At 38.7% G+C, this 27548-nt stretch overlaps 1 protein-coding gene across 1 annotated transcript in view; it reads left to right on the forward strand.

Annotated features, from left to right (window-relative positions):
- The window catches only part of TMEM131 (transmembrane protein 131), a 155996-nt gene that overhangs the window by 107515 nt on the left and 20933 nt on the right, over positions 1–27548 (forward strand). Inside the window, exons 19-35 of the mRNA XM_045005282.1 lie at positions 335–421; positions 2994–3146; positions 4041–4116; positions 4209–4326; positions 7615–7753; positions 7892–8001; positions 8485–8551; positions 10172–10323; positions 10972–11114; positions 12399–12585; positions 13862–14047; positions 15963–16121; positions 16846–17441; positions 23490–23665; positions 24849–24976; positions 26529–26653; positions 26829–26987. Of these exons, the coding sequence (XP_044861217.1) occupies positions 335–421; positions 2994–3146; positions 4041–4116; positions 4209–4326; positions 7615–7753; positions 7892–8001; positions 8485–8551; positions 10172–10323; positions 10972–11114; positions 12399–12585; positions 13862–14047; positions 15963–16121; positions 16846–17441; positions 23490–23665; positions 24849–24976; positions 26529–26653; positions 26829–26987 (2761 nt within the window). The remainder of the gene's footprint in view (positions 1–334; positions 422–2993; positions 3147–4040; positions 4117–4208; positions 4327–7614; positions 7754–7891; positions 8002–8484; positions 8552–10171; positions 10324–10971; positions 11115–12398; positions 12586–13861; positions 14048–15962; positions 16122–16845; positions 17442–23489; positions 23666–24848; positions 24977–26528; positions 26654–26828; positions 26988–27548) is intronic.

A 27548-nucleotide genomic window follows, 5' to 3' on the forward strand; every position in this document is an offset into this window, starting at 1 on the left:
GATTAAGGAAAAATGGGCTTCTTAATATTTTTCATGATAAACTTTTGACTTGAGTTTTCTTTTAGAAAATTGGCTGAGGAATCAAAATATTTGGCTGGATGATGAGACTTTAAAATAATCATCCTTGCATTAAACTTGACACACTTGGTTGTCCTATCGTTATGCCAAGTCTGTTGGCTTGATTATATGTAAATGTGAAACATGAATAATAGAACTTCAGATTTTTAGAAAATGTGTTGATGTAACTAAAAACAGAAATAAAAGGATGAATAGATGGACATATAAAGATTCCACTTGGAGAAGATGTATTACTAAACTTCTCTTGTTCTTTCAGATTTTGACAATTCCTGTGAAGGCTGTAATTGCTGTGGGTTCACTGACTTGCTCCCCTAAACACATTCACCTTCCGCCTTCCTTTCCAGTAAGATATTTTGTTGACAATATTTTCTTTCTTTTTTAATTCAGATCCTTTTCAGGAGCAACTTCCTTTATGATTTGCTTTATGACTTCTGAATTGCTATGCTGGAGGGACCAGTGGTGATTATTCTTAAGCTCTAATTAGCTGGCACTATAGAAACTCTTATCATCCCAGATAGTAGTAGGCATGACACACACCTCAACTCACCTTTTATTGTATCACCTTGAAGAGAGCCTGGGATATTGACTCCTGGCCCAGACTTGGCTTTCTATTCAGCTTCATTCTGATGTAGCTGTGCTCAGTTGTTTTCTTCATCATTCCTTCTGCATTAGTGCCAGGAATAAGAGAGAGGCATCTGATTATATCAGGTATATCTCTGGATTTCTGAGATCTTCAGAAGAAAGACTATGAAACCAAAGAAACTCTTAAATTGGCCAATTTACAAAAACACAAAATTAGTTGTGTATTTAGCATTGTTTCCCAACCTGGAGATGGGTTGCCCCTAAGGGGGTGTGTGGCACAGTACAGGAACAATACAGCAAGGAAGCTTTATGATCCTGGATCCACTTTAATCCCTTTGTAGACATACGATGACTGCTTGTGGAGATCTGCCTATCTTTCATCTCTGCTGCTGCTGCAGTCTTCATGCACTGAGCCCCAGAAGCATCTGATTTTGTACAGGGCTGTGTGTCAAATGGGGGAGCAGCCCATTAACCAGATTTTATCTTCTCTGCTCCCATGGCATTTGGCACAACCATGGGATCTCGTGCAGCCTGGCCCAGCTGTGAGCCATGAATGGATGATCAGCCAGGCTGAACAGCATGTAGCCTTCTGATGGGTAGCGAACCAAGGGGGAGGGAGAATCAGGGAAAGGAATACAAAAACTGAAAGTGCAGGGGGAGAGGGAGATCAGAGAGGAGAGATGCTAGCACAGAACCAGTGTAGGGGTGCTTTATTGCAAGGGCGTGAGTTGAATAAAGGATGGGAATTGGATTTTTAAGATTTTTTGTATGGCTGTCAGCTCACAAAGGGGATCGTTCAGCTGTATAGTCTCTTCTTGTTGGTAATCACTGTCCAGGTTTAAGAACGTTTTTTTCTTTTTTTTTTTATTTAATCAAAACACTATTAGTTTTTGCTAAAGACTTTAGTGGAGTCCCAAATTGCCCATTAATAAAAGATGGGTGTATGTGCAGGACTCCATACATGGGGCTCTGGCACAGTCATTTCTTCCTGCTATGAAATGTGTCCATTCGTCAGGACAAAGCGATGTAGTAAAATATCCCTTCATGCACCAGTCATCACTTTTGAAAAATTATTTTTCTTGTGACACTTCAAGAATTTCCTGAGCCTACAGCCATCGTTGTGGCTTGCAAGCCCACAGCTGTGACTTACCCCCATTCCTCACCCCAGCTCTGGCACTGAGATATATAAAAGGTAAATCTCAGATTTCATTTGAGGGAAGGATGCAAGTTTCTAGTCCTCTTCCTTGCAATAAAACTTCAAAAACATAATTTGTTTGCATCTGTCTATATTTTTTGGTGAAGGTTGAAAGATGGTCACTGATATTGACTAAAAATCACAGGTTATTTATATTCCCCTTCACGTTCACCAGCATTGACCTTTGCAATGAGTGGAAAAACATGACCACAGGTCCCGTGATTTTTGTTAGGATCTCAGAGTAGTTTGTGGCTGTGGGGGCTGTAGCATCTATACTGCCAGAGATGGCAGTTAGGGCAATCACAATTTCCAGCTAAGCCAGTCCTCTACTGAGCATCCGTGATGGCTTTTTGCCAGAAGAGGGAGTATCTCAATGAGTGCCAGCATGGCATAGTGAAATAGACACAGGATGGAGAACATGAGGCTCAAGCATTCTAATCAGGGCTCTGCAGATGACAGCTGTGTCATCTAACTCTGCTTTAAAATTATGGCATGTTACTTACCTGTTTTATAGAGGGAGGATCAGGACTAGAGCTGGCACAAAAACTTGGAATTTCAAAACTTTTCTGTGAAACATCTATTTGTTTCTCATACATTTTGATGAAATTTCATCCTGTTATTGGCCATCTCTGGTTGTGATGATTTAGTAGTAGTGTTTTTAAAGCACTATATGTGTTGTAAATTTCACCATATACATACTCGCAACCCAGCAGTAGCTGAGGGCCTACTGGATTCCAGAATCCTACTTTATTGTGCCTTTCAAAATACTTCTAAATGTTTGCAGCTATGCACAAGTTCCATCACAAGCAGGCTGGGAGAACCTAAAATTCAGCCCTTGGTCTCTCTCTTTTGTCACCTTTAATGTAAAAGGAGTCAGATAAATTTGGGGAGTATCTCAAAAAATCATTTTCCTAATCCTCCTCAAAATACTTAGGGTGGTTCTGTGCATAGTACTGTGATATACTAGGAGAGGAATTGGCTCTGTTTTGGGAGACCAGAACGAAAAATTGTGCAGGCCTCCTCCAAAATGCTGAGGTAGTTAAATGCTACCTATGTAGATAGATGTGTGATGGCTTGCGCACTATGTGTTGTGAGTGGGAGAAATTTATACAGTATAACTTTTTTTCCTTTCCTTTAGGGGAAAATAGTTCATCAGAGTTTAAATATTATGAATTCCTTCTCTCAGAAGGTGAAAATACAATATGTACGCTCTCTGTCCGAAGATGTGCGGTTTTATTACAAGAGATTGAGGAGCAATAAAGAAGATTTAGAGCCAGGAAAAAAATCAAAGGTTGGAAAGTTTTGTGTATTCATACTAATAGGCAGTTTTTCTTTAAATGTAACACATTGATAATTTTGCAGTTATTCATAGAATCAAGAATATCAGGGTTGAAAGGAACCTCAGGAGGTCATCTAGTCCAACCCCTTGCTCAAAGCAGGACCAGTCCCCAACTAAATCATCCCAGCCAGGGCTTTGTCAAGTCTGACCTTAAAAACCTCTAAGGAAGGAGATTCCACCACCTCTGTAGGTAACCCATTCCAGTGCTTCATCACCCTCCTAGTGAAGAAGTTTTTCCTAATATCCAACCTAAACCTCCCCCACTGCAACTTGAGACCATTACTCCTTGTTCTGTCATCTGCTACCACTGAGAACAGCCTAGCTCCATCCTCTTTGGAACCCTGTTTCAGGTAGTTGAAAGCAACTATCAAATCCCCCCCATATTCTTCTCTTCTGCAGAGTAAATAATCCCATTTCCCTCAGCCTCTCCTCATAAATCATATGTTCTAGTCCCCTAATCATTTTTGTTGCCCTCTGCTGGACTCTTTCCAATTTTTCCACATCCTTCTTGTAATGTGGGGCCCAGAACTGGACACAGTACTCCAGATGAGGTCTCACCAATGCCAAATAGAGGGGAATGACCATATCCCTCGATCTGCTGGCAATGCTCCTACTTATACAGCCCAAAATGCGATTAGCCTTCTTGGCAACAAGGGCACACTGACTCATATCCAGCTTCTCGTCCACTGTAACCTCTAGGTCCTTTTCTGAAGAACTGCTGCCTAGCCCCTTGGTCCCTAGTCTGTAATAGTGCATGGGATTCGTCCATTCTAAATGCAGGAATTTTTCTCTATTTTAGTCATCAGAGATGCTTGCTTCATTTAATTGTTCTTGTACCTTTTGCAGATAGCAAATATTTATTTTGATCCTGGTTTACAGTGTGGGAATCACTGTTATGTTGGATTGCCTTTCTTATGTAAATGTAAGTAATTTTCATTTTTGTAATTAAAATCTCATTTTATTCCCTTCCCCCTTAATATTGAAGCGTATAAAAGTATGGTTTTTGTTTTTTAGCTGAACCTAAAGTTCAGCACAGCTTAACGATGCAAGAAGATGCATGGGATTCTGATTGGGATTTGCATGAGAACTTGTTCAGAGTGTGGGCAGGAATCAGAGAGAACTCAGGTCATAGGTGAGTGTATATTTGCCCTGTGGCCTGTGAATCACTTGATTCTTTTTGTTTTGTGTTGCTTGTTTACAGCATTGAATTCTTGTGTTGCCAGAGAAGGGCAAGGAACAATTGCTTGGTTTGCTCTTCTAAAAGAGTTTGAAGCGGGGGAAAATGACATTTTTCTCAAGGTGCTATGTTTGGCTTAGGTCAGTGGTCATCAAACTTTTTGTTTCTGAAGACTACTTGAAAATGCAGAGGTTCTTGGTGGGCCACTTAATGATCTTTCCAAATGTTGTTGGTACGGTTAGCGAACTATTGTAAAGCACTTCGGATAAGCGCTATATTAAAAAAAACCTTAATCATTAACGTTTTTTTGTTCTACAAACAAAAGCACACAACTCATATTTTAATATCAGTAGTCTTACCTTTCTAATGCGATAAATGTGCCCTCTCTCCCCCTCGATGGCAGCCCCCGAGCTGGGGCTGGGAAGGGGGGGTGTCTCTTCCTCTCTCCCCTGCTGCGGCAGCCTCCGAGCTGAAGCTGGGAAGGAGGGTGGGGAGGTCTCCCCCCGGCAGCCACAGCCCTGGAGCTGAGGAAAGTCGCTTCTTTCTCTAGCCGTCGCAGCCCTGCACATCCCAAATTCCCCCCACCCCTTCTTCTTACCCCCCTGCTCTTTCACACCTACCCCCTATTCCCCCCAAGGCTACCACCTCACCTTACATGTGCGTCTTCTCCAGGGGCCAGGCACCTAATTAGTGTAGTCATGCCTGCACAGCTCCGCTAATTAGGTGGGTGGCCATTCATTCTCTCATGTGCAGCTGCCCAGGCGTGCACCTTAGAGGAAACTATCCACAGACCACCTGAATGGAGCTCGCAGACCACTGGTGGTCCACGGACCAGAGTTTGAGAACCTCTGGCTTAAGTAGATCAACTAGTGTGAATTTGTAGTTGACCATCTTTCTTTGTAAACTAGAAGGCTAAAGGAAACCTCAGCTTACACAGTATTCCTAAAATGTGTGGTATTGCTTGTGCAAAATAGCTGCTGTGCTCCTGTTTATCTAGTTTATCTCCTTTTGCCATTGTACTGAGATTACTCTATTCACCACTGAAAAGTAGAAATCTTTTAGTTTGGTGTAAAGTATTTTGGGATGCTTTTTTGAAAGGTGTTATATGGAGTGTGATGATAATGACTAAAAACATTCAAACTAATGCCTAAGAAGTTGAACAGTTGTGTGGTGCTACTGTGCTCTGTTAAAAGCATCTGCTATATTTCATGCATGAAGTGGCTGCTTTTCAATGGTGGATAATATGTTCAATGTCTCAGAAGGGTATTGTGTGGATTAGTTAATGTTGGCAAAGTGCTTTTGAGATCCTATTTATTGTGATAATATCCATTTTAACTTGGATTTTATTAATGTTCTAGACTTTGTGAAAACACAAAAAGACTTAACATAAGTATTGAAATATTGCAATAGGACTATATCAACAGCATAACAAAAGTGCCTGCCACATCCCTCGGAAAGCACAACAGTAACTCCTAAAGGAAGGGAAATATGACCCTGTCAGAATTCCCTGATATTATCTACTTTTTGCAGTTTACATTAAAGGCTAGAATATTTGAGGAAGAGGGAAAGCAATACAGGAAAACACATCTCCAGATAGTTACATGATGCAGTGAATGTGTAAAGCCCTCTAAATTCAGTTAAAGAAACAAATAATACAGAGAAACTTTAAACAAATAATAGAGCATGCTCGGTCTGAATACTGGACAGACCTGACTGGTACTAAAGCCGTGCCAACAGAAGGCCTTGGCTGAAGAGCTTGAGACCTATTGAACCCTGGCTTTTTGTCCATACCTCCAGCACTCCCACCTGCCTACTGAATCTCCACACCAGCTAGTAAGTTTTATTTGGGTGTTGGGCTACTCTGTCCCTTACTAGGTGAGAATCTCTTTGGCCTGGTCTGACGACTCATTACACTTATCCTTCAGTTCCATTTCCTCCCTAAGCTTGTGCTCTGCACCTTTCAGCATGATGGAGCTCAGAAGAGTGAGTGCACTGAGCAGCTGGGCCAGAGAAGGGACCATCACTGGAGCAAGAGGAAAACTGAATTAGGGATACAGAAAAATTTAACAGCTTAGTCCAGTTAGACTAGATGGCTAATGCCCTGTCTCAAATTGGAATCAAATTGCAACTGCATCAGGGGGCAAACATGTATCCTCAGTACTGCCATCCCTAGGCATTCAAATATCATGACTCAGGCCTCAATAAATCATGATTTCATTAAATCATGAAGTTTAACATAAATAAATATAGATGCTCCCCAAGTTGCGCAAACTTGACTTACAGAAATCCAGACTTACGGAAAAAATTCCGTGTACACTTTTTTTTTTTTGCATAATTGTCGGAGATACGTTCCTGACTTAGGAAAATTCGACTTATGCAAGGTGTTCCAGAACGGAATGCTTGCATAAGTCGGGGAGCTTCTGTATGAGATTCTTTTCACTTACTTTCTGGATTGGACATTTAGGATTCACTTAGGTCAGATTAAGATTTTTCTCTGCAGCCATGGGAGTTGGAAACTTTGTGAAAAACTTAACTTCCATTAAAATCACCTGACTCCAGGATCTGGCGCTGAAGAACACCAAATATCCTGAGACTTGTGATAAAATGGTGGGAGTTGGCATTGCTGTAACATGGTTCACTGTGCTTCCTGTATTTATGACATAGACGCACACTGTGTGTCCTGTATTTATGACATAGACAGTTTGTGAAGCTGTATAGCTGGAGCTATGCCATATTGGACCAGTGTTTAAAAACAGCTAATGTTTATAGAAGTAACTTTGCATATCCACTTGTGGGTTTAATGCTGTTTGACCCTGTTCACACTGGATAGCCAAACAGTATTAGAAAAGGATTCAACAGTAGCTGTTTACTCTAACTCTCTTTTTGCACCACTGTAGTCTCACTACCATAAAACACTTTTGTAACAAAAGAGTACTCTGGTAATTGAAGGAGGCATGGGAGGAACAAAACAAGAAAGCATAGAATATTCTGCAAAGGTATGACAGCACAGACAGTGTGGTTGTGTTGTCCCTTTGTGCTTTCCTTTTCTTATAACTGAAATAGCAGTAAGTTCAGGTAAAGATCAAATGTTTGACAAACGTAAAAATATATTGAAGAGTAGTGCATTCCAAAATAATTCTACATTTTCTAGAGTGCATGGAAAGTTAACTAAATGTTGTTGTTTTTTAGGCTATCGACATTCCACTATCACAAGGTGGATTTTATAACTTTTTTTTTTTCTAGATTGAGTGCCATGTTTGAAGTGGACACAGATCTCCAGAAGGATGTAATATTGAAAATCACAGCCGAACTGGCCTGGCCATCCATACTCAGTTCACCACGCCATTTAAGTTTCCCACTTACCAATACCAACAGCTCATCAGTAAGTGTGTGTGTGTTAATAGGATCATTTTACAGTGACTGAGCATAGTTTGAAATAGGTCTTAATATTTGGAAAAGTTCACTATATTCACAATTAATATGAATGTAAATGTTTGTCAAATTGTTGCTTTTGTAATAGGAGGAAGAAATTCTTCTAGAAAACCCAGCAGATGTTCCTGTCTATGTTCAATTCCTTCCTTTAGCTCTGTATTCCAACCCATCATCTTTTGTAGACAAATTAATAGAGCGGTAAGTATTGTTTGGAATATTTAAACTCCTCTTGCTTTGATGCCAGATGTGCTACTTGCGGGGAGGTGGGGGGAAATCAATGCAGTATTTATCAACAGCAGCTGTGCTGTAGAGAGAATTCAGAGCTTTAGTATAAATGGGAAATGAAAAGGTAAAGAAACTTTAGTACACTTTCATTGCCAGCCATCAGTTTGGGGCAAAGCTGGTGAGCTAAACAAATGCTTCAGATTTTCCTCTTTGGAATGCAGAGTGGAGAAAGGAGAGACCAAGCAAAATAAGAAAAATGAGTGGCCATTTTATCTGTGGAGTCTTCATTACAGTCATCTTAATATAAATCCTGGTGCTTTTGGTTAGTGTTAAAATCCATAAATTATTTGAAATTGTTATAAAGGCCATATTGTCAATTATGTGAATTTCATAAATATCTGTATATCCTATCTCACTGTAATATAGTTTGGTAAGAAGTATATGTTTATATTTTAGGTTTAACTTGAGTAAGTCAACAAATTTCAATTTGAGGACACTAGAATTCCAGGTTTCCAGAAACTCTGTAAGTTATTTCAAAACACTTCCTTCTTTTCTAATGTTTTTACATAGTCACACAAATATTGTATAATAAAAATACAGCCATAGAGTCTTCAAAGTTATGAATGGCATGTGATGTTTGTTGGATATGTTAATGGAAATTGCAGAGCAATTTTCCTGCAAAATTAGTGTGTAATTCAAATTTAACTTTTTTTCCAGTATGTTTATTCTTTTATGTAATTATAGAACTTAAAGATGAAAAATATCTGTTGGCTTATTTTATTCATCCCCTTACTGTTATATAAGTATTCCATACAGTATATTCTTGGATGCTAGTTTTAAATACCCAGGTGGTGGGGCATCTGTCACTTCACTTTTCATTCAGAATTTTTTGACAGTCTAAATTTTACTTGTGATCCCCCTAAGCAGATATTCTCTTTGAATGTATAAATATTTATTCTTTTCCCTCTAATTAGTCAGTTTTTAGCTAAGCTATACCTAGTTACTTATTTCAGGGGTTCTCAACCTTTTTCTTTCTCAGGTCCCCCCCAACATGCTATAAAATCTCCATGGCCCACCTGTGCCACAACTGTTTTTCTGCATATAAAAGCCAGAGATGGCGTTAGGGAGGAGCAAGCAGGGCAATAGCCCAGGACTCCACACCACAGAGCGCCTCGCAAAGCTAAGGTGCTCAGGCTTCAGCCCTGGATGACAGAGCTCAGGGCCCTAGGCTTCAGCCCCATGCAGTGGGGCTTCGGCTTTCTGCCCTGGGCCTCAGCAAGTCTAATCTCAGCCCTGCTTGGCAGGCCCCCTGAAACCTGCTTGTGGCCCCACAGGGGGCCCGGACCCCTGGTTGAGAACCACTGACTTATTTTACTATCGTCTCCTAAATCAGTGCTTTCTTACAGTAAGATCAAGATCAGGAAAAGGTCACTTGAGAAATTTTTAGAAATATTAGATTTGTGTCCTCCTTTTACATTGGTAATACTTAGCCCATCTACCTCAAAGTGTGTTCTGAAGATTTAATAATTGTAGAGCACTTTGAAGATGTGAAGCACTATATAATTGCAAAGTAATAATATTAGTGTTAGAGATGCACATGAAACAACCCCCTGAATACCCTGTCCTCTGAGGGTTTTAGGAACCCAGGTGAGTGTTTTGTAGCTCAGATTGCTTGTGGTGAATAATCCAGTTGCACTGCTTTGAACTTGGTAATAAATATAGGATTTTTTTGTGCTGTAGATCTCTTGTTTTTCTGTTAAAGGCTATGATAGCTTAAAAATTAAAAAGAACAAGTGTTGCATATCAACTGGTGGCAGAATAGCAGCTGCAACCTGTTCTTTTTGCCTGATCAAACTCTCATTGACTTAAGACTATTTGGGGCACTTCCAGTTCATGGTGGACACTCTTGTGAATAAATGTTTGTGTGTATTTTTTTAAAAGAAGAACTTTTTTTCTGTTACCCTTTAAGTCTAATAGAGAATTAGAAGACTTTAACTAGGCTACTTAAGTATTTAAACAACTTCATCAGGAAGCATGTTTTGATATAAGAATTTTTTAGAAAATATAGTTTGTATGTACTCAGTGGAATCTATGCAAAATCCCCTAATTTTTAAAAGCGGTTTTTATTTTTCATTGTCTCAAGGTTCAGCCATTGCAGAGCACTACAGGATTTGCAGAGGGTCTATCTCGACATTCGGTTTTAAACATAGTTTTAAAGCCTGGAGAGCGAAAATCTGTCAAAGTAAAATTTACTCCAGTTCTTAATAAGACTGTTTCATCATTAATTATCATCAGGTATGGTAGGTCTCTGAATTAGGTTTGAGTTAATTAGGTTCTTATTTATGTGTAGGTTACACATTTGACCACTTGTGACCAATAAATTGTCCCATTGTTTCAAGATTAATTGTGGAATCTCCAGGTTTGGAATGATGGGTTTAGTTTGTATACATTACATTATGATTTATAGTGGTCAAAGGCATTCAGTTCATATCTTCAAATATTCATGTATTGCCGATATGTTTTCTATATTAAGATGTTTAGATTCTTTTCAAGTTCATCTATACTTTTTGTATTGAAAGTAGGGACTTGTCAAACACTATTTTTCCTAAAATATTCTTGCTGTGAGAAGTCGAGTTTAAATAAGTGTGTTTACTGTTTGAAAGAAGCATGTAGGAGATTTGCAGTTCTAAGTGTTAATGATAAAATTTTATAACTAAATCCTGAGTTTCTTCACTAAAGCTTAGTATGCTTTGTGTTGGTTACTGCAGCCCCTAACCTGCAAACACTTATGCATGGGAATTGTGAGTGAGATTACTCATATACATAAGACTGTTCTAGGATTGGGAGGTAATGTAATATAGTTTGTGAACATGTTTGAGAGAGCAGTGGAGTGCATATTTATTTTGCTAAAAGTTTCTTCTTTCCCCTATTCTCTTTATACAGAAATAATTTGACTGTAATAGATGCTATAATGGTACAAGGCCAAGGAACAACTGAAAGCCTGAGGGTTGCAGGCAAGCCTCCAGGTCCAGGAAGTTCATTACGTTTTAAGATCACTGAATCATTATTAAAAGACTGTTCAGAAAGTGAGTATTCTATGAAGACCTATTACACTGAACAGAAAATCTCATGACATCTGATGTACACAACTACGAATATCTGCAGTAACTAGAAAATACCACTTTCCTGTTTTATAACGCCTAGATGAAATGAATCTCTACAAATATGTAAAATATGTGAACTTGTGGCTGATGTACCTTGACAAATACTGTATTTCAATATACAAGCAATATTTCTGAGCAAAATTTTTTATTTTCATAGTGTCTTGGGCATTTTGCCATTGTAAACAGATTGATTAAGAAATGTAAACATACAGATAAAGGTCTGTCCAATGTTACTTTAGTTTAAAGTGATGGATACTAGAGGCTATATAACCTCACTTTTGTCTGTCTTCACTCTTTTGCTCTTAAAAATTAACAGAAAACCCACTACAATGGCCCTGGATCTCTCAGTCGGAGAATAGTTAAACCAAGGCAGCAACCAGCCCTCTGTCTTCCTGAATCCTTTAGCAGCCCTCCACGTGAACAATTTGTGTAGGGGGCAGGGAAGGTAGAGGTAGAGGAATTGGGGCTGAAGAACTAATCAAGATGATTTGTCCCTCAGCCTTTGCCAGAGATCCATAGTATTTCTTGATGGATGGTCTTACAAACCCTTCTCCATTGAGTGATGTGTAGAAAACTCAGTTGAAGTTCAAAACTCAGATTCTACCTCTAAACGTGCCTCACATTGGTTTTCCACTAGCAGTGTAAATTCTTAAAAGGCGATATTCCTCTTAATGATGCTGACTTCAGTGTCTTTGATGTCATCCATGAGTTTTATTTTCAGGATAGAAAAGAATTTAGTGTTAGAGTACAGATAATACTACACATACTATCTGAAAGTAATGTTTACAAGATTCAGTTAAATGCTACTAGTACAGGAACTGTGTACAGAAGCAAAGTAGACACAGTGAACAATAGTTTACACCACTACACAGATGGGGGGCGGGTTATAAGCAATATTAGTCTTAATAGATTAGCTTTCTCCAGGTTTTTTGTGAGGGAATAGAATGCTCTGGAATTGGACAAAAACCATTCTACTTGATAGCCATCTGACACTGCTTGCAGAGACCTCTGTTTTAACATCTTGTCCAAAGGTCAGCACTTCGACCACCCACCACTTCCCTGATGCATGTATTTCCTAGTATCTCTGTTGGGCTTAAAGTGAGGATGGTACTAACAGAACTTTGCAAGAATTTTTTGTAGATAATGAATTTACTGCACTATAGTGGCTTAACACAGTCCTAATTGCTTTGTTCTATATCTTTTTAGAAATTAAATTAAAAGAACCAAATTTCACATTGAAAAGAACATTCAAAGTGGAGAACACAGGACAGCTTCAGATTAATGTGAAGTCCATGGAAATCAGTGGATATACATGTGAAGGATATGGATTTAAAGTTGTTAACTGTCAAGAGTTTGCACTAAGTGCCAATGCCTCTAAAGACATTGTCATATTGTAAGTACATTGTTGAAGAGTGAGGCCATTTTCCTCATGTAGATCATCTGAGCATACTCTTGCATTAGAAAATGTATGTACAAAGCTTTACTCAGTAAGAAATCAGTGTTGATTAAATCCTTTTTCTTCATTTAAACTTTGAGTTCTTAATTTTCTTCTGTACGAACAAAAATTGTGAAACTTCCTTTCCTTTCTAAAAGTGGAACAAACTGTTTGTAAGAGCCTATTAAAGAGATTTCACAGCTGAGTACAGTGTTGTATTTACTGGTCATAACAGTTTGCTGTAAACTTGGAACTGTATAAACAGATGCATATTAAGACAACTTCATTCAGGATATCGTAGAATATAGACATAGATGAACATATCCTTTTGGTTAATTGCAGTGTGTACTGAAAAGGATCTATCTATGTATTATGAGTGCCCCTATCATAATGTACAGCATTTTAACCCTGCAGGCTTTGTGTATGCTGCACTGACTGAAATTGTAGTGGGTGTTTTAATCAAGAATTGGCTACAGAAAGGACTCCTCTGCTCCAAAAATTATCTTTGGGCCCTGGTTATATTTAATGCTTCTTTTGTATACTAATTGATTAGCCTTTACTAAAAATTCATAGAATTTAAGACAGTAAAGGAGCACTCTAACTAGTCTGGCCTGCTGCATGACACAGGCCATAGAATTTCACCCATTAATACCTGCGTCAAGCTCAACAATTAGTGATGAGACTACAGCATAGCTTTCTAGAAAGATATTCAGTCTTGACTTGAAGATGAAGTGACAAAGTTTCCACTTTTCTTGGTAATCTGTTTCATTGCTTAATTACTGTCGCTCTTAAATTTTGCATTTTTTGCATAATTTTAGTTTGATTTTTTTTCTTAATGAAAAAAATGGGTCCAAATTTAATTCCAACCATTGTATCTAGTTGGCTTCATCTGCTAGATAAATCTGCTCTCTGGTATTGGCTTAATTCTAGGCCTTCCCTCTTACAGAATATATTCTTTCTATGTATGTACTTAGAGACTGATTTCATTGTCTCTTAAGTTACTTGAATTATATCCATAGGTACTATTTGGCTAAGGTGTCTGGGAGACTAGTGATCATCCTACTGATTCAGTCAGTTTCAGCAAACCTCCTCAAATTACAGCCATTGCAGTCGCTATTATCTTTTTAAAATACGAAAAGGATGAATAATGCAAATTATTTAGAATTTAAAACTGTCTTACTGGATTTAGTCTTAAAATATGGACAGGTATAACAATCTGCGTTTACTTTTTCAGGTTTACACCAGATTTCACTGCTTCCAGAGTCATTCGTGAACTGAAGTTCATTACAGCAGGAGGTTCTGAATTTATATTTGTATTGAATGCATCTCTTCCATATCATATGTTAGCAACATGTGCAGAAGCCCTGCCCAGACCCAGTTGGGAGCTGGCACTGTACATAATCATCTCAGGAATAATGAGGTATGAGTTGCTTGTACCTGCATAATGTACATGGAGTTGTCTGAGTTTGAATACAAAATACAAAGGGTGTAGATGCTTTGATTTTAGTATAATTTAGGATACATTTTGTATACAGTGCAATTGGTAATTGATGTAAAATTGTATTATGGTAAGATGAAGTTAAGAACAAACAGGTGCAAACTACTGTGGATTTTGTGCTAACACCATGACGTTGGGAATTCTAACTTTCTGTGGAAAAACTAGTGCAAAATACAGCATATGTTTGCCCAGAACATCTTTGCTAAGATCAAATATTGCACTCCTATTAACCATGATGATGTGTGATTGTTTATAGCTGTAACTAAGCCAGACTTGAACCAAGTTGGGGATTGGTCCTGCTTTGAGCAGGGGGTTGGACTAGATGACCTCCTCAGGTCCCTTCCAACCCTAATATTCTATGATTCTATGATAAGTTATGAATTAAGGCAACGTTAAACATGGCTTCTTTTGGAGGTGAGAAGTCGCTCTTCCACAGTGAAGCACCTTAGGGAGATATGAAACAGTGACTTAAATGAGTTTAGCTGCAAATGCCTTTTGAATGATTTAATTCTGCTGCCACCTTTATATGTGATAGACAACTGGTGATACTAATAATGGAATTTCTGAGAACCTGGAGGGCACTGTTGAGTCATATGTAAAACATTTAAAATAGAGTACCATCAGTTAGTGAGGTTACATAATAGCATATGAATACACCGGACAACAAAGCACATTTTGCTAGGCAGCGTACAAACACGTAGTGAGATAGTCCCTTCCAGGAAGAGCTTGCAATCTAAATAGATAAAACAAAGAATGTAGCGGGAGAGAGAGGTGCACACAGAGGTGAAGTAAGTTGCTCAGGGTCACAGCTCAGATCAGTGGCAAAGCTGGGTGTAGAATCTGGGTCTCTTGACTTTCAGTCCAGTACCTCCCCCATTTCTTAATATATTCCTTATATTGTAGTTACAAACAGAAATGAAAATAAATTTGTTTTGCAATTTCACTGTATTGAAACACTAATGACTGAGTATAGCTAAAATATCAACAGTAAAACTGTAAAAATAAGAATTGAATGATGGAAACAGAAGAGAACTTTTTTTTTACTCAAGCAACAGTGTGTTATATAAACACTCTTTTTTCTCTCAGTACAATTACTTGCTGTGTGTATTCAATAGTACTTTTAGTCTGCACACTAAATCTGTTGACAATATTTTAGTCCATCTAGTATATTTTAATTACACAATGGCATTTTTACCCAAGAATTAAAATGTCTGCAGTTTTCTGTGCATTAAATCAGATGCTAACCTGTTCTCCTCCCCTCATCTCTCTCACTCTTTCCCCCATTGACAGTGTGGTTTTGACAGGAAAAAGGAGCTAAGGCCAAAATTCTGCCCTCTTATATAGAGTATTGATGAATTTATCTGGAGATGTTTCCCTGTTTGATTGATCTGTTTTCCTTAACTCTTTTATTGCATCTTTGTGGAAAACTTTTTTGTGAATTGGTACTTCATTTCACTCAATGGAAATATCAAGAAGCTGTCAAAAATTTGGAAGAAGGAGACAAGACCATGCTGATTTGAAACAAGTTAACTTCTGCTTCAGAAACTTTTTTCCATAGCTTTTTGGTTTGGGGATCATGTGTATATCTTGTCTTTGCACTTTAATTGTAAATCCCATAATAATATGTGTACATTGAGGGGTTAAATAGGTGTGTGTGTCATGCTGGGATTTTGCTCTTTAGAGCAACATATAAAATTGCTTTTTTGGGTACTGTTCACCTTTTACTTTTGATTTGTTGGCAGAAGATGCATCTTCTTTGCCTTGTTGCATTCAGCCTCATCACCCCTAAAACGATGACGACAAAATCAATGCTTTTTTTTACTTCTATTCCCTATAGTGTACTCTTTCTCTTGGTAATTGGAACAGCATATTTAGATGCTCAAGGAATTTGGGAGCCATTCAGGAGGCGCCTGTCCTTTGAGGCATCAAACCCTCCCTTTGATATGGGAAGGCCATTTGATCTCAGGAGAATAGTTGGAATTTCATCTGACGGAAAGTAAGTACACACACATTTGAATAAGGCCACTTGGAAAGGAACGTTTCTTCCTAGTACAGGAGACTAATCAGGGTCACCCTCCTAACAAAAGGGGCTGGTAATTTAGCAATAACTTAAGAGGGCATCCAAATAGTGTGGGGAGGGTGGAGGAATTCCTACTTTTTCTGTGAAAATCAACATAGTAAATTACATACTACCTGTTAGAAAAACAGAAAGTGTATAATGCAACAGACTGGGGCAAAAGTGTCTCTCCTTAAGGCTCTCTGCCTAGGGCAGAGGTAGTCAGTAGGGGGACCATGGCCGAAATCTGGACTGCCAGATACTTTTGAATAGACTGAAATCTTTTCATTTACTACTACTACTTGTTGTTGCAATGTGAAAAATGTTTCTCTGGAGTCTGGACCTTGCCTATACCTTTACAAAAAATAGACTACCCCGGGCCTCCTAGGGCTTTATTTGAAAAAGAAACTCCCCACACCAGTATTCCTTCTCACATGTACTATGTGTTGTTGCTGTGATTTGTCCACAAATGTAAATAAGTGAATAATGGATATTAAGTATTACTGACTTGTCAGTTGAGCTTTAAGGGAGTTTTCATGTTACATTTCTGTGATAAATAAGACAAGAACTGTGTAGTTCAGGATTACTAATTGATGTAATAACTCTTCTTATGTAGAGGAATATACACTTACTGTATATTTGAACACACTTGCTCTTCTTCCAGCTTGAATGCACCTGGATCGGACTCTAATCACAGTTCCTCCAGAGGAATCTATGGAGCAGGTGGTTCCTCATCACGATCCAGTGCAGGAAGTCACAAGCAATGCAATCTAACAGCACATCTGCACAGCAATAGAAATTCAGCTGATATTGAAAATGTCAAATCTAAAAACAATTCAAACGTTGCTAGCAGGACTTCCCTACAGACAGCTTCCATGCAGTCATCTAACAGAGGCAGTTCCCTTATCCTGGATTCAGGTGTTATAGCTCAGAATCATACAGCAGGCAGAAGATCCAGGGGGGCAAAGCAGAACCAGCAAACAAACCAGCAACATGCTCAAGTTCTCTTAGAGCAGCATTCACAACAGCCGACACCAACAGTGCCTCAGCAACAAGAGCAACAGACTGAAAGTTCTTTGCCACAATCACCACTTCTTAACCCTTCACACCCAGAATGTACCAGCAACACAAGGCACAGCTCAGAGGATTCAGATATCGCTGGTCTGATAGAAACTATGGACAAAGAGTTTGACCACCCAGAGTCCCCATCCCCAGATGTGTTTACAGAGCAGCCCCCATCTCCAGTAACAAAAAACAAAGGTAATACAACTCTGCTTTGCTTAATACGGGTGGCACATTATGACAGCCAAAGAGTGAGTTTTGAGCCAGTAAATGTAAAGGTTACAGTTTCATAGTGTTGTAAGCTGCTAATTTCTCAGCTGTACCAGAGCTTCATGCATGATCCTGAGTAGGGTTAATACACTTCCTTTCTGTCACTTGATAATACTGGAATTGTCCATTCAACATTGGATAAACTTTCATTTGCAAGTTTTATATGAGATAGGTTTTTACTGAAAACTGGGGTGTGTGTATATATATATATATATATATAAAATATATAAAATATATTTAGAAATCTTTTTAAATTACTATTCTTCTGGCTTCAGTCCTTTTAGCCTACAGTTAATTTTGGGAAAGGAGGGTGGTTGCCCTAGTTTATTATGAAAACTGATAAGTGGAGGATAGTGAATCAATACAGTATTGTCAGAATGGAATTCTTCATGCCTAGCACTTGCAGTTGTGACAGAAAATCCTTGATGTTAGGAGGTCGACAAGTTAATAAATGGCACCTGCTTGATTTTATTTTTTATAAAGTGTGTTAATCTTGAAGCCAGGGTGCTTGTGGAGTTGTTTATATGTGCACCTTTTGATTTCTCAAATGCTCTTGAAGTACATACATCATGGTGTTTTGATTTTATACAATTTTCAAAACAAATTTTGAGATTATTAATAGAAATTTATCCTCATGCTGTAAATATTTCATTAGTGTAGCTTTTGATTACACTGATTGTCCAAAACTGTTTTCTAATTAGCCTGTTGAGTCTAACACACACATCTATGATGGGTCACCCTAGTTACAAATTTTTTGGGAGGGGGGATTCATTTAGGCAGTATTGTTTACATGGAATATTGCTGATGCCTTTCATACACGCTATATAAAATTCATTGGAGATGGACATTGGTGGGGGAAGAAAACAGAGGATACGGTTAGAAACCCTAAAATGGCTGTGTAATCACAACAGATAAAGCAATTTAAACTTGTATTGTAATCATTAAAAAATACAGCAGACTAACACAACATTGTTATGGACAGATGGTATTAAATATTCCTGCTGGATGCAAAGTGTTGGCTGTGCTTATGAATGAGATGCATCTAGGATTCCAGCAGTATCAGGGTCTAGTGGAACTATGGAGACTATACTTTTTATTTCTTAAGACTTGGAAACAAAATTGTTGTCTTTTAACAAATGAATGGCTAGTATGACTTAACTACCATTTTCATATCTGGTTCCTGGTTGGAACAATTCTCAGCAATTTGTATATTGGGAGATTATCTTAACATGTTTAGGATGAAAATAGTTGTTCCTAAATATTGTGAGTGCTGGTTATCAAGTTTTTATTTACCCATTTTTCAAGCAGTATGCACTGCGTAATCACTTGCTAGTTTGTCTAACAGTTTCAGCAGAAGTCTAAATGAAGTTAGAACATTTCACATAACTCCTAATGAATCATTTATAAGACACATGTCCATTTTTTCTCTTGTAACTTTTTTTTCCTAATTCTAAACACCTTCAGATAAGTCCATACTTCTATAAAAAAAACATCCCTTTAGTAGCCTTGGTCATTTCTGCTTGGGAGTGAGGCTACAATGGATGCTTTCAGACAAGCAGTTTTATGGTGTTAACTTTTCATCTTCCCAAACCAACAAAATGCATTTATTTATAAAAAGCCCTTCATCCTTAGAAAAGTCTACACAAAACTAATATTAATAAATAAACTATACAGTTTTGAGTTATACAATTTGAATGATAAAAACTCAGTGCAATACATGATAAAACTTGTCCATTTCCAATCTTCCTGTAATACACTTTTTAAAATTTCTTCATTGAGATATTTGCTTCATCCATTAGGACTTAGATTTTAAAAAATTGGGGCCCGATTCTTCAAGCAGTTGTGCATGTAACTATGCATGTACCCAAATGTTTGCATAATCAGCCTCTTATGAAATAAAATTTGTACCGTGGTATCTAGCTAAGGAGTATCACTTTTGTAAAGTCTTGCGGCAGCTGTTTCTCAGTCTATAAACTAGTCCTTCAGTGATAGTACACTCTCAAAGTCTGAAGTTTGTTTGTGAACTATCAGGACCTTGTCTGATTCTGTTACATGAAATTGCACAAGAGAAAATACAGGATTTTTTTTGTCATAAGTATAATTTCAAGAGGTTATACCCAAGAGAGCAATTTAATCACCTAAAATTATATAACTTCTCTGTATGTGAAAGCTTAGGAATGTTAGAACAGACACGTCAGGTTGATAGAACTAGATTCTGATTGGTCAGCACCCATGAAAACGTGTTGCTTTGGGAAATCCTGATTATTATTTTTTTTTAACAGTTCACTGAGTTTATTAGTATGAAAGATGCAGTTTGACAGCAACTTTTTGAATGTTTGATTTTGTTCAAATGTTTATGTAGGATTGATCAAATACTGTTGTATCCAGAATGTGGTGCTCTAACGTGAAAAAAAAAATCAAAATAGAGAAATTAGTTCCATTATAGAGGAACCAGACTCTTAAAGGGTCTTACAGTATTTTAGAGAGCATTATCAGAGTGAAAATGTGTATTAAACAAATTTCCTTTCTTCTAGAGAGAGAAGGTAGGTGAGGTAATGTCTTTTATTGTACCAGCTTCTGTTGTTGAAAGAAACATGCTTTCGAGCCACTCAGAGCTCTTCTTCAGATCTGGGAAAGGAACTCCCAACCTCACAGCAAAACTGCAAGGTTGAACAGATTGTTTAGCATAAGTAATTATTACTTGTATATTGTAATGCACCATTCAAGATAGAGTGGCCTGTTAAGACCTCTGGAGTCATAGGACAAAAAGTGGGGGTTAGTGGATAAGCCATAATAAGTTGGTCCAATAAAAGATATTAACTCACCTAACTTGTCTCTCTAATATCCTGGGACCACTATGGCCACTGCATACTAACCTACCCTACTAATAATTTACTATAAAATTGAATGGAATTTTTAAACATTTATCTGGTGAATAGACTTTCCCAGTTTCAGATTCTTGTGCCCTAACACAATGAAGCAAACCGTACAAGGGTTATTTTTGTTAAAAGTACACTGCTACCCCGCTGTAACGCAACCCGATATAACACGGGTTCGCATATAGCGCGGTAGCAGCGGGGCTCCAGTGGCGCTTTAAAGGATCCAGGGCTCTGGCTGCAGCGGGGAGCCCCGGGCCCTTTAAGTCACCGCCAGAGCCCTGCTGCCACTACCCCGGGGCTCCAGCAGCGGGGCTTGGGCAGCGCTTTAAAGCATCTGGGGCTCTGGCTCCTGTGGGGAGCCCCGGGCCCTTTAAGTCACCGCCGGAGCCCTGCTGCTGCTACCCCAGGGCTATGGCAATGGGGCTGGGCTGGCGATTTAAAGGGCCATGGGCGGCTGCAGGGAGCCCCGGGCCCTTTAAATCACTGCTGGAGCCCTGCCGCTGCTACCCCAGGGCTGCGTCAGCAGGGCTCCGCCAGCAATTTAAAGGGCCTGGGGCTCCCCAAATCACCGCTGCAGCCCTGCCACCACTACACCGATATAACGGCGTTTCACTTATAACGCACTAGGGATTTTTGGCTCCCCATGACCGCGTTATATCAGGGTAGCGGTGTATTGTTTACAGTCAACATTTTTTCTTTTCATGAAAATATTTCAAGTCATCTAAGGTTTGCTAAGTTTTAAATCAATTACTCTAATGTTTGATAAGTATGTGTGCCTTTACAAAACCTAAATTTTGGGCCAAATTTGACTTAGCTCTTTAACTTACCCATTTAACAAGGTCTCCTGTAACAAATCAATAGAGATTTCATTAGTTAATGTACATCTGTTAAAGAAGCACAGTCAACTTGAAATCTACTTTTAAAAACACAAAAGTTCAAGGTGGTTTCATATACACCTGATCTTTAGTACCCCTACCAACTTTTCTATTTTTTACATTAACGTTTTCCTGAACAGGAGACACTGATAATGTGAGCCAGGCTTTTAATGGTATTTAGGTTCCTAAATATGCAGTTAGCTACCTAGTTTGATTTTCAGAAGCACCTATATGGATCTTTAGGCATCAGAATACCTTTAAAATCTGTCCTTATTTAGTTTGTGCCTTTGACAAAACTTTGTCTAAAGACATAACTAAATATTGAGAATTTTCCCCCCAATATTAGTAACTAATAAAAGCAAGGGGAAATTTCCTGAGAGAAATGTAATTTTTTTAAAGTAGACTGTTTTCTTCCAACCATTGTTGGATGCTAGAATGAACCTTGCTTGATGTGTAACTGGTGTTTTTTCAACCTTCTCAATTGTGATAATGAATAGCCAGATCTAGGAGGAAAAGAAGTCAATCATTAGGTTTGCAAAAATGTTTTAATATATTTCCTGAAGGTTTCTAGTAACTATTTTACAGTTTAATGTTAGGAGTAATAGCTTCTCAGACGATGTGAATTTAAAATGAATTTTTGCAGTGTTTGTTTTTAACTTTTATACCCAGAAAAATAGAAGTTTAGCTTATAGGTACAGACTGCACGGGTACAGCTTTGCACAATGGGGCTCTCTTCACAACTAAGTGTTTTCAGGGTCAGAACCTTATTTTGTGTAGTATTTTTCATATAACCTTTATTCCAAAAAGTTTTACACGATGAAATATGGCAACAACCATTATGAACCAGATTCAGTTCCAACATAAGCAGACAAATCTCAATTAAAATTGCACCCATTTACTAGAGCTGAATTTGGTCTTCTCTCAAAATATTAAAAAACAAAACAGCAGTATGTAGACAATATGGCTTATAAGTGAATGCATTTAGTCTTAAAGCCCGCATCTGAGGAGGATCTTATTAAAAGGTATTGTAGTGGATGGCTGACAGAAAGTAGTAAGGGAATAACTAGAGGTAATGGCGAGAGAAGCCTATAGATCAAGATGAAGGTGTTTAGCAACAGGTGCGGATTTGTTTGTTTTTGTTTTTAAAGTTGCTCCATATTGATGCTCTTTATGATGTTAACTCATTTCCCTTGCCCAAGAGTCCAAGACATACCGTAGTATTTTGTCTACCAAGAGTTCTGGCAGGATTTTGGTAGATCTGTAGATGATGCTCCTTTGAATCTATCCCCTCAGTAAATTTCCCTGAGCTCAGGCACCTTCAATCTGAAATTGAGAGAAACCAAAAAGAAATAAGTATATTTAAATGTAATTAGCTCCTCTTTATATATACATTTGTTGTAGAGACTGGTGGGTGATCTTAACTGTTACAACTAACTTTATAGATAAGTGTATGGATTTTTTAACACACTTTTCCTGTTTGGGCCTGTAATAACATTCAAAACATTTGGGCTTAAAATGTAGGACATCAAATTTAGTTTTAAGTATTAAAATTTAACATGGACAGAACAAAATATGCTGAAGACAATTGATGTTTAATCGGTATCCCCCGGCATACTTGTTACATCCTCTCATAAGAACCTTGTAATATTTGTAAATACTCTCCATCAAATTACTGCAATTCTCAAACAAAAAATGCACAATGGAAGTCTGCAGAGCAGTTCCATTTCTCATTTGTTTGTTAAGGTGATAAAACATTCATAGTGGTTTCTGAAGTGATTGTCAAAATCAGTCTTACATGGTGAAATTTCTAATACTAAACATTCAAACAGAACTCCAGTCACATGGTAGCAAAGAGTCACAGAGGAGAACTATGTATGCCTAAGTGGCCAGTGTCTGTGGAAGGCGGGTAATGTTGGTAGGATCTGCGGGAGTAAATGTATGAGTGTTAGTATTGGTCAGAGTCCTTTAGGTTTGACATGACTTGTTTAGATGAAGTGAAGTGGTATAAAGACATATCAGCAAAAGTCTGAAGTTGCACTTTTAAGCACCGTATGAAAAAAAAGATGCAAATGCTATGGCAGTCCAAGTCTCCTTGAACTAAGAGCTGCAGCTGGCTTGGGAGGCTTAGTGATGGATTGTTTTTCAGTGCACAAAGTAGTGCAAAACACTCCCAGTCTTGGAGCACAGCTGCTAATAATCTGGAGCTGCCCTTATCTCCCTAGGGAAAGGGAAACCGTTTCAGCGCAAATCTAAATCACAGAAGAAGAGGGAGGAAAAGGAGAGAAGAGGAAAGGGAAAGCAACAGGAGGATGAACTGAAAGATTCTTTGGCAGATGATGACAGTTCTTCAACCACCACAGAAACCTCCAATCCAGACACAGAACCACTCCTGAAGGAGGTACAGAGCTGTTAGAGAGGGAAGGGTACTCTTCTCAGATACATAGTGGCTCACCTAAGTAGAAAGCATGGCTTTGCTTTTGACACGCATTCATTTATAGTGGGAGCTGCTACTTATACTGTGTTCGCTGGTGCCAAGAATAGTAATTAGCAGCCTGTTTCCAAATCTCTCTGAGAAATAAAGGGATTCTTCCCTTATAGAAAAGAGAACTAAAACGTGCTTGCATTGCTAACTTGTTTCACTCACAGGACCAAATGATGCTAGGTAATCAACTACAGCATCTCAGCCACTGGTATATTGGTCAGATGGCCATGATAATGGTTTTGTCTCAAAACATGCATTATGAAACCAAAATAAAACTAATTGGGGAGAACAGAAAGCCGGAGCTAAATTTTGGGCATGTTTTTAATGTGATGAATTTGTTGCAGCTAGAATCCTGTTGTTTTGAAAGCAAAACTGGTTAAATACATGTTAAAATATTTAGGATTCAGTTTGATCAGTTTCTGCTTTGCAAGATGGTTAGTCATTAATTTGACAGTGTAATTTATATCACCTTAGTCATAAAGCACAGAGGGTCTGTAAAATGAAAGAGAAGAAATAACTCAAATGGTGAAGTTGCTTGAACTTGCTATTTCTTTGCTTAAAAGCATCCTATCTAGTTGAGATATGGAACCACTTCAGTTTTGGGTCGTCTGTCAAATGCAGCCCAGGTCATCAATGACAGAAAGTTACCATCCTCTGATGACTGATCAGTGACCTATATGAACTGACTTGTCCATCTCCATCCAAAGTCCATAACCAGCATCCTTTTTAACAGTCTCACTAAAGGTCTGAATGAACATGGAGTTGGAGCTACCCTCATGTTCCTAGAATGGCCCCCAAAAATCAGGTTTGAAGCCCATTAGTAGGGTAATCTGAGGAAGTTTGCACTGCTGCTTCCCATCCTGTACTGTTTCTGTGGATAAGCAGAGACCAAAATCCTCTAGGAAAGTCAACCACCTTTTGATAGGCATCACTTTTGGGATGGAGAGGCATGGTCACTATTGAGTGTTGAAATGTTATCATGCATTATGCAAATTGCTCACAATTTGATGCCACTTTCTCTCTCTGGTTTTTATTGAAGCAGGATCCTTCAGTTACTGTTCTTAATGTCTTCTGTGTTACTGTGTGTTGGCTTTTGTAGGAACCAGAAAAGCAAAAGGGAAAACAAGCCATGCCAGAAAAGCATGAAAGTGAAATATTCCAAATAAAACAGAGAGGGAAAAAACTATCAAATATCAAGAAAGAAATTCCAGCAGATGTGAAATCAAGGTGAGCATAATTATAAGGATCTCCTCCTAGTTAGGAAGGCTTTATGCTTGAAGGGGAAATGTTAAGGTGGAGCTTTCTGTGATCTTCAAGGCTTTGGGCTGCCAGCCTGCTCAGAAAATCCTACCTGTGACAGTGGCTAACCTTACTTGTCTTTCTTCCTGATGTTGGAGAATATCTGTTATGTAAATGTAAGGAAACATCTGCCAGGAATGCTGTGCATCATTGAGATACATGCTAGATCTTGAGCAGTGAATCAACTGCACTAATGTGACGCTTTTGGTAATGAATTTCATGTAGAAAAAATGATATGGCCAACATTCCATCAAGTGTTGCAACTACGTAATAAAGTACACGGGTCACACCTGTGGTTTATATCAGATACTCTTGGTGGAATTATAGTCACTGCTACCTCTTCCTCTTGTCTGGTGCTAGAATGATTTTTACTGTGCCTCTGCATCATCTGTGCCGACAGAGGTTTAGTCTTACTACACCCATTTCTTTCTGACACTCCACCTGGGGAGTTTTATAAAATCACAAATGCCACACCTCTGAATTGTATAATAGATGAAACGCAGAATATTAATTTGTGTGTTCCCGCAGGGGTTGTGGCAAATAAATACTAGACTAGCAGAAATCTAGAGTGAGTGTATACACTGATTTCCTTCAGACTACTTCTGAAAATGCTGCTTTATATAGTCTCCCCTCTTTCTTTTACCACAATCATATTTTGTTTGCTTTCCAAATGATAGGTATTTATTAATAAACACTTACATTCATTGTGACCGCATCCAAAGGCCATACTGAGAATTGTGTTGGGTTTGACTCCCCCTGTCCTGAAGAGTTTACAGTCCAAATGGTTGGGGATTAAGAATAAAATATACAGGCAAATGAGCTTGCTATTGGTTGCAACAGTTTTGTTGTTCTTTAATGTTTAACTGGGAGTCGAGATGGGATGATGGGAGTGGCAGGAATGTTTGAGCTAGTAAGAATAGAAAAAGGAGGAGAAGAGGGGCAATCACAGCTCATCCCCTACCTAGCTGTGACAGTTTTGTACCATCAGAAAGCTCCAGTGTGGGAAAAAATCAGTGGGTTCTTGAAGTTGTGGGTTAGTTTAGAGGCCATTATAAGTCTATGGGGGTGGCAGCATAAAAGGTATAGAGAGAGAGAGAGAGTTTGAAGGAGGAGACAGATGGGGTGATAAGGCACCCAGGGATTTGGGTGCGTGAGAGTGCAGTGAGGTGTAGGAGGAGATGAGGGCAGAGATGTAGACAAAGGCAGAGTTACAGTTATGGAGAACTTTGAATGGGAGGAGACGCTTGACATAAACAAGGAAGGCCAATGCAGAAATTCAAAGAGAAGAGGAGGCTTAGAGCAGTAGGAATAGATGATCTTGGCAGCTGCAGTCAGGATGGACTAAAGTCAGGGGAGTAATGAGGCAAGTCGGAGAAGACCAGACTTGTATAAAACTACACGGCGTGTATATACGTGAAACTCTTCTGCAATACTTCACCCAGCAACAAAGAATAAATCTGTGTTCATGTTTTCACTTTAGTTCCTTGGAGTTACCATATACTCCCCCACTGGAAAATAAACAGCGCAAAACCTTTTCATCCAAGATGTCTCTTCAGCACATGCTGACAAATGGGTCCAAATCAAGAAACCTCCCGAAAACAAGAGGTACAATATACCAGTTGCTCTTAAACAAATATTTTGGGGTTTGGAGGATTTTTGTTAAATTACACAAGTGGTTTTTTTAATTTTCAGTTTTTAGAGTTCTAGCTTCTAGATCTCTGCACAAGGAGAAAGAAGTGCATCTCTTAATGGCTGTGGCTTGCTCTGTTTTTTTGTACAGGTCCAAACAATAAGTTAATGGACAGCAGGCCATCAGCACTAGCAAAATTTCTCCCCAGTGGCTCTGGACAGGAATTAGGCAATACCAGCAGTTCAGAAGGGGAAAAAGATTCTCCACCACCAGAGTGGGACTCGGTGCCACTTCACAAAGCAGGCAGCTGTAAGTACAGTTACTGTACAACAGGAGGCTACAGTGTTCTGCAAAACAGCAAGGACTGTTTGTTGTGATTCTTCTTTAAATCTTCCCATTCTCCCTCCCCACACAATCCTGTTCCTGTTTTTTCTGTAGTGGTCCCCATTTTGACAGAATCTAGTGCTAGTGTGGAGGTCTGAAAATGAGGGGTAGAACCTTGATTTTTCCACAGTTCTTTAGCAATGGGCAGAATGGTGCGAAAGCTGAGAATTGGCGATCGTCTGAAAACAGAATGCACCATTCTTTTGAAATGTGGGCTCCATTTTGTCAGGTCCATTACAGCTGAGGTTAAAACTAGCCAATTTGCATATCCTAGGGAAGCAATAATGAGAACATCTGAAGTAACCAGAGAGCATTTATTAGATGGAACTACTCACTATTACTACTTGCATTTCAGTAGCAGCCAGAGCCCCCAGTAAGAACCAAGACCACCTCATGCTCAGTTCTGTACAGACATAATAGAAGCAGTCCCTCTCCCAAAGAGCTTACTAAAAAGGTTTAGAATCTTATTCCCCTCCCCTGCAGTAC

The sequence above is a fragment of the Mauremys mutica genome, chromosome 1 (assembly GCF_020497125.1).
Source record: "Mauremys mutica isolate MM-2020 ecotype Southern chromosome 1, ASM2049712v1, whole genome shotgun sequence".
Classification (NCBI taxonomy): Eukaryota; Metazoa; Chordata; order Testudines; family Geoemydidae; genus Mauremys; species Mauremys mutica.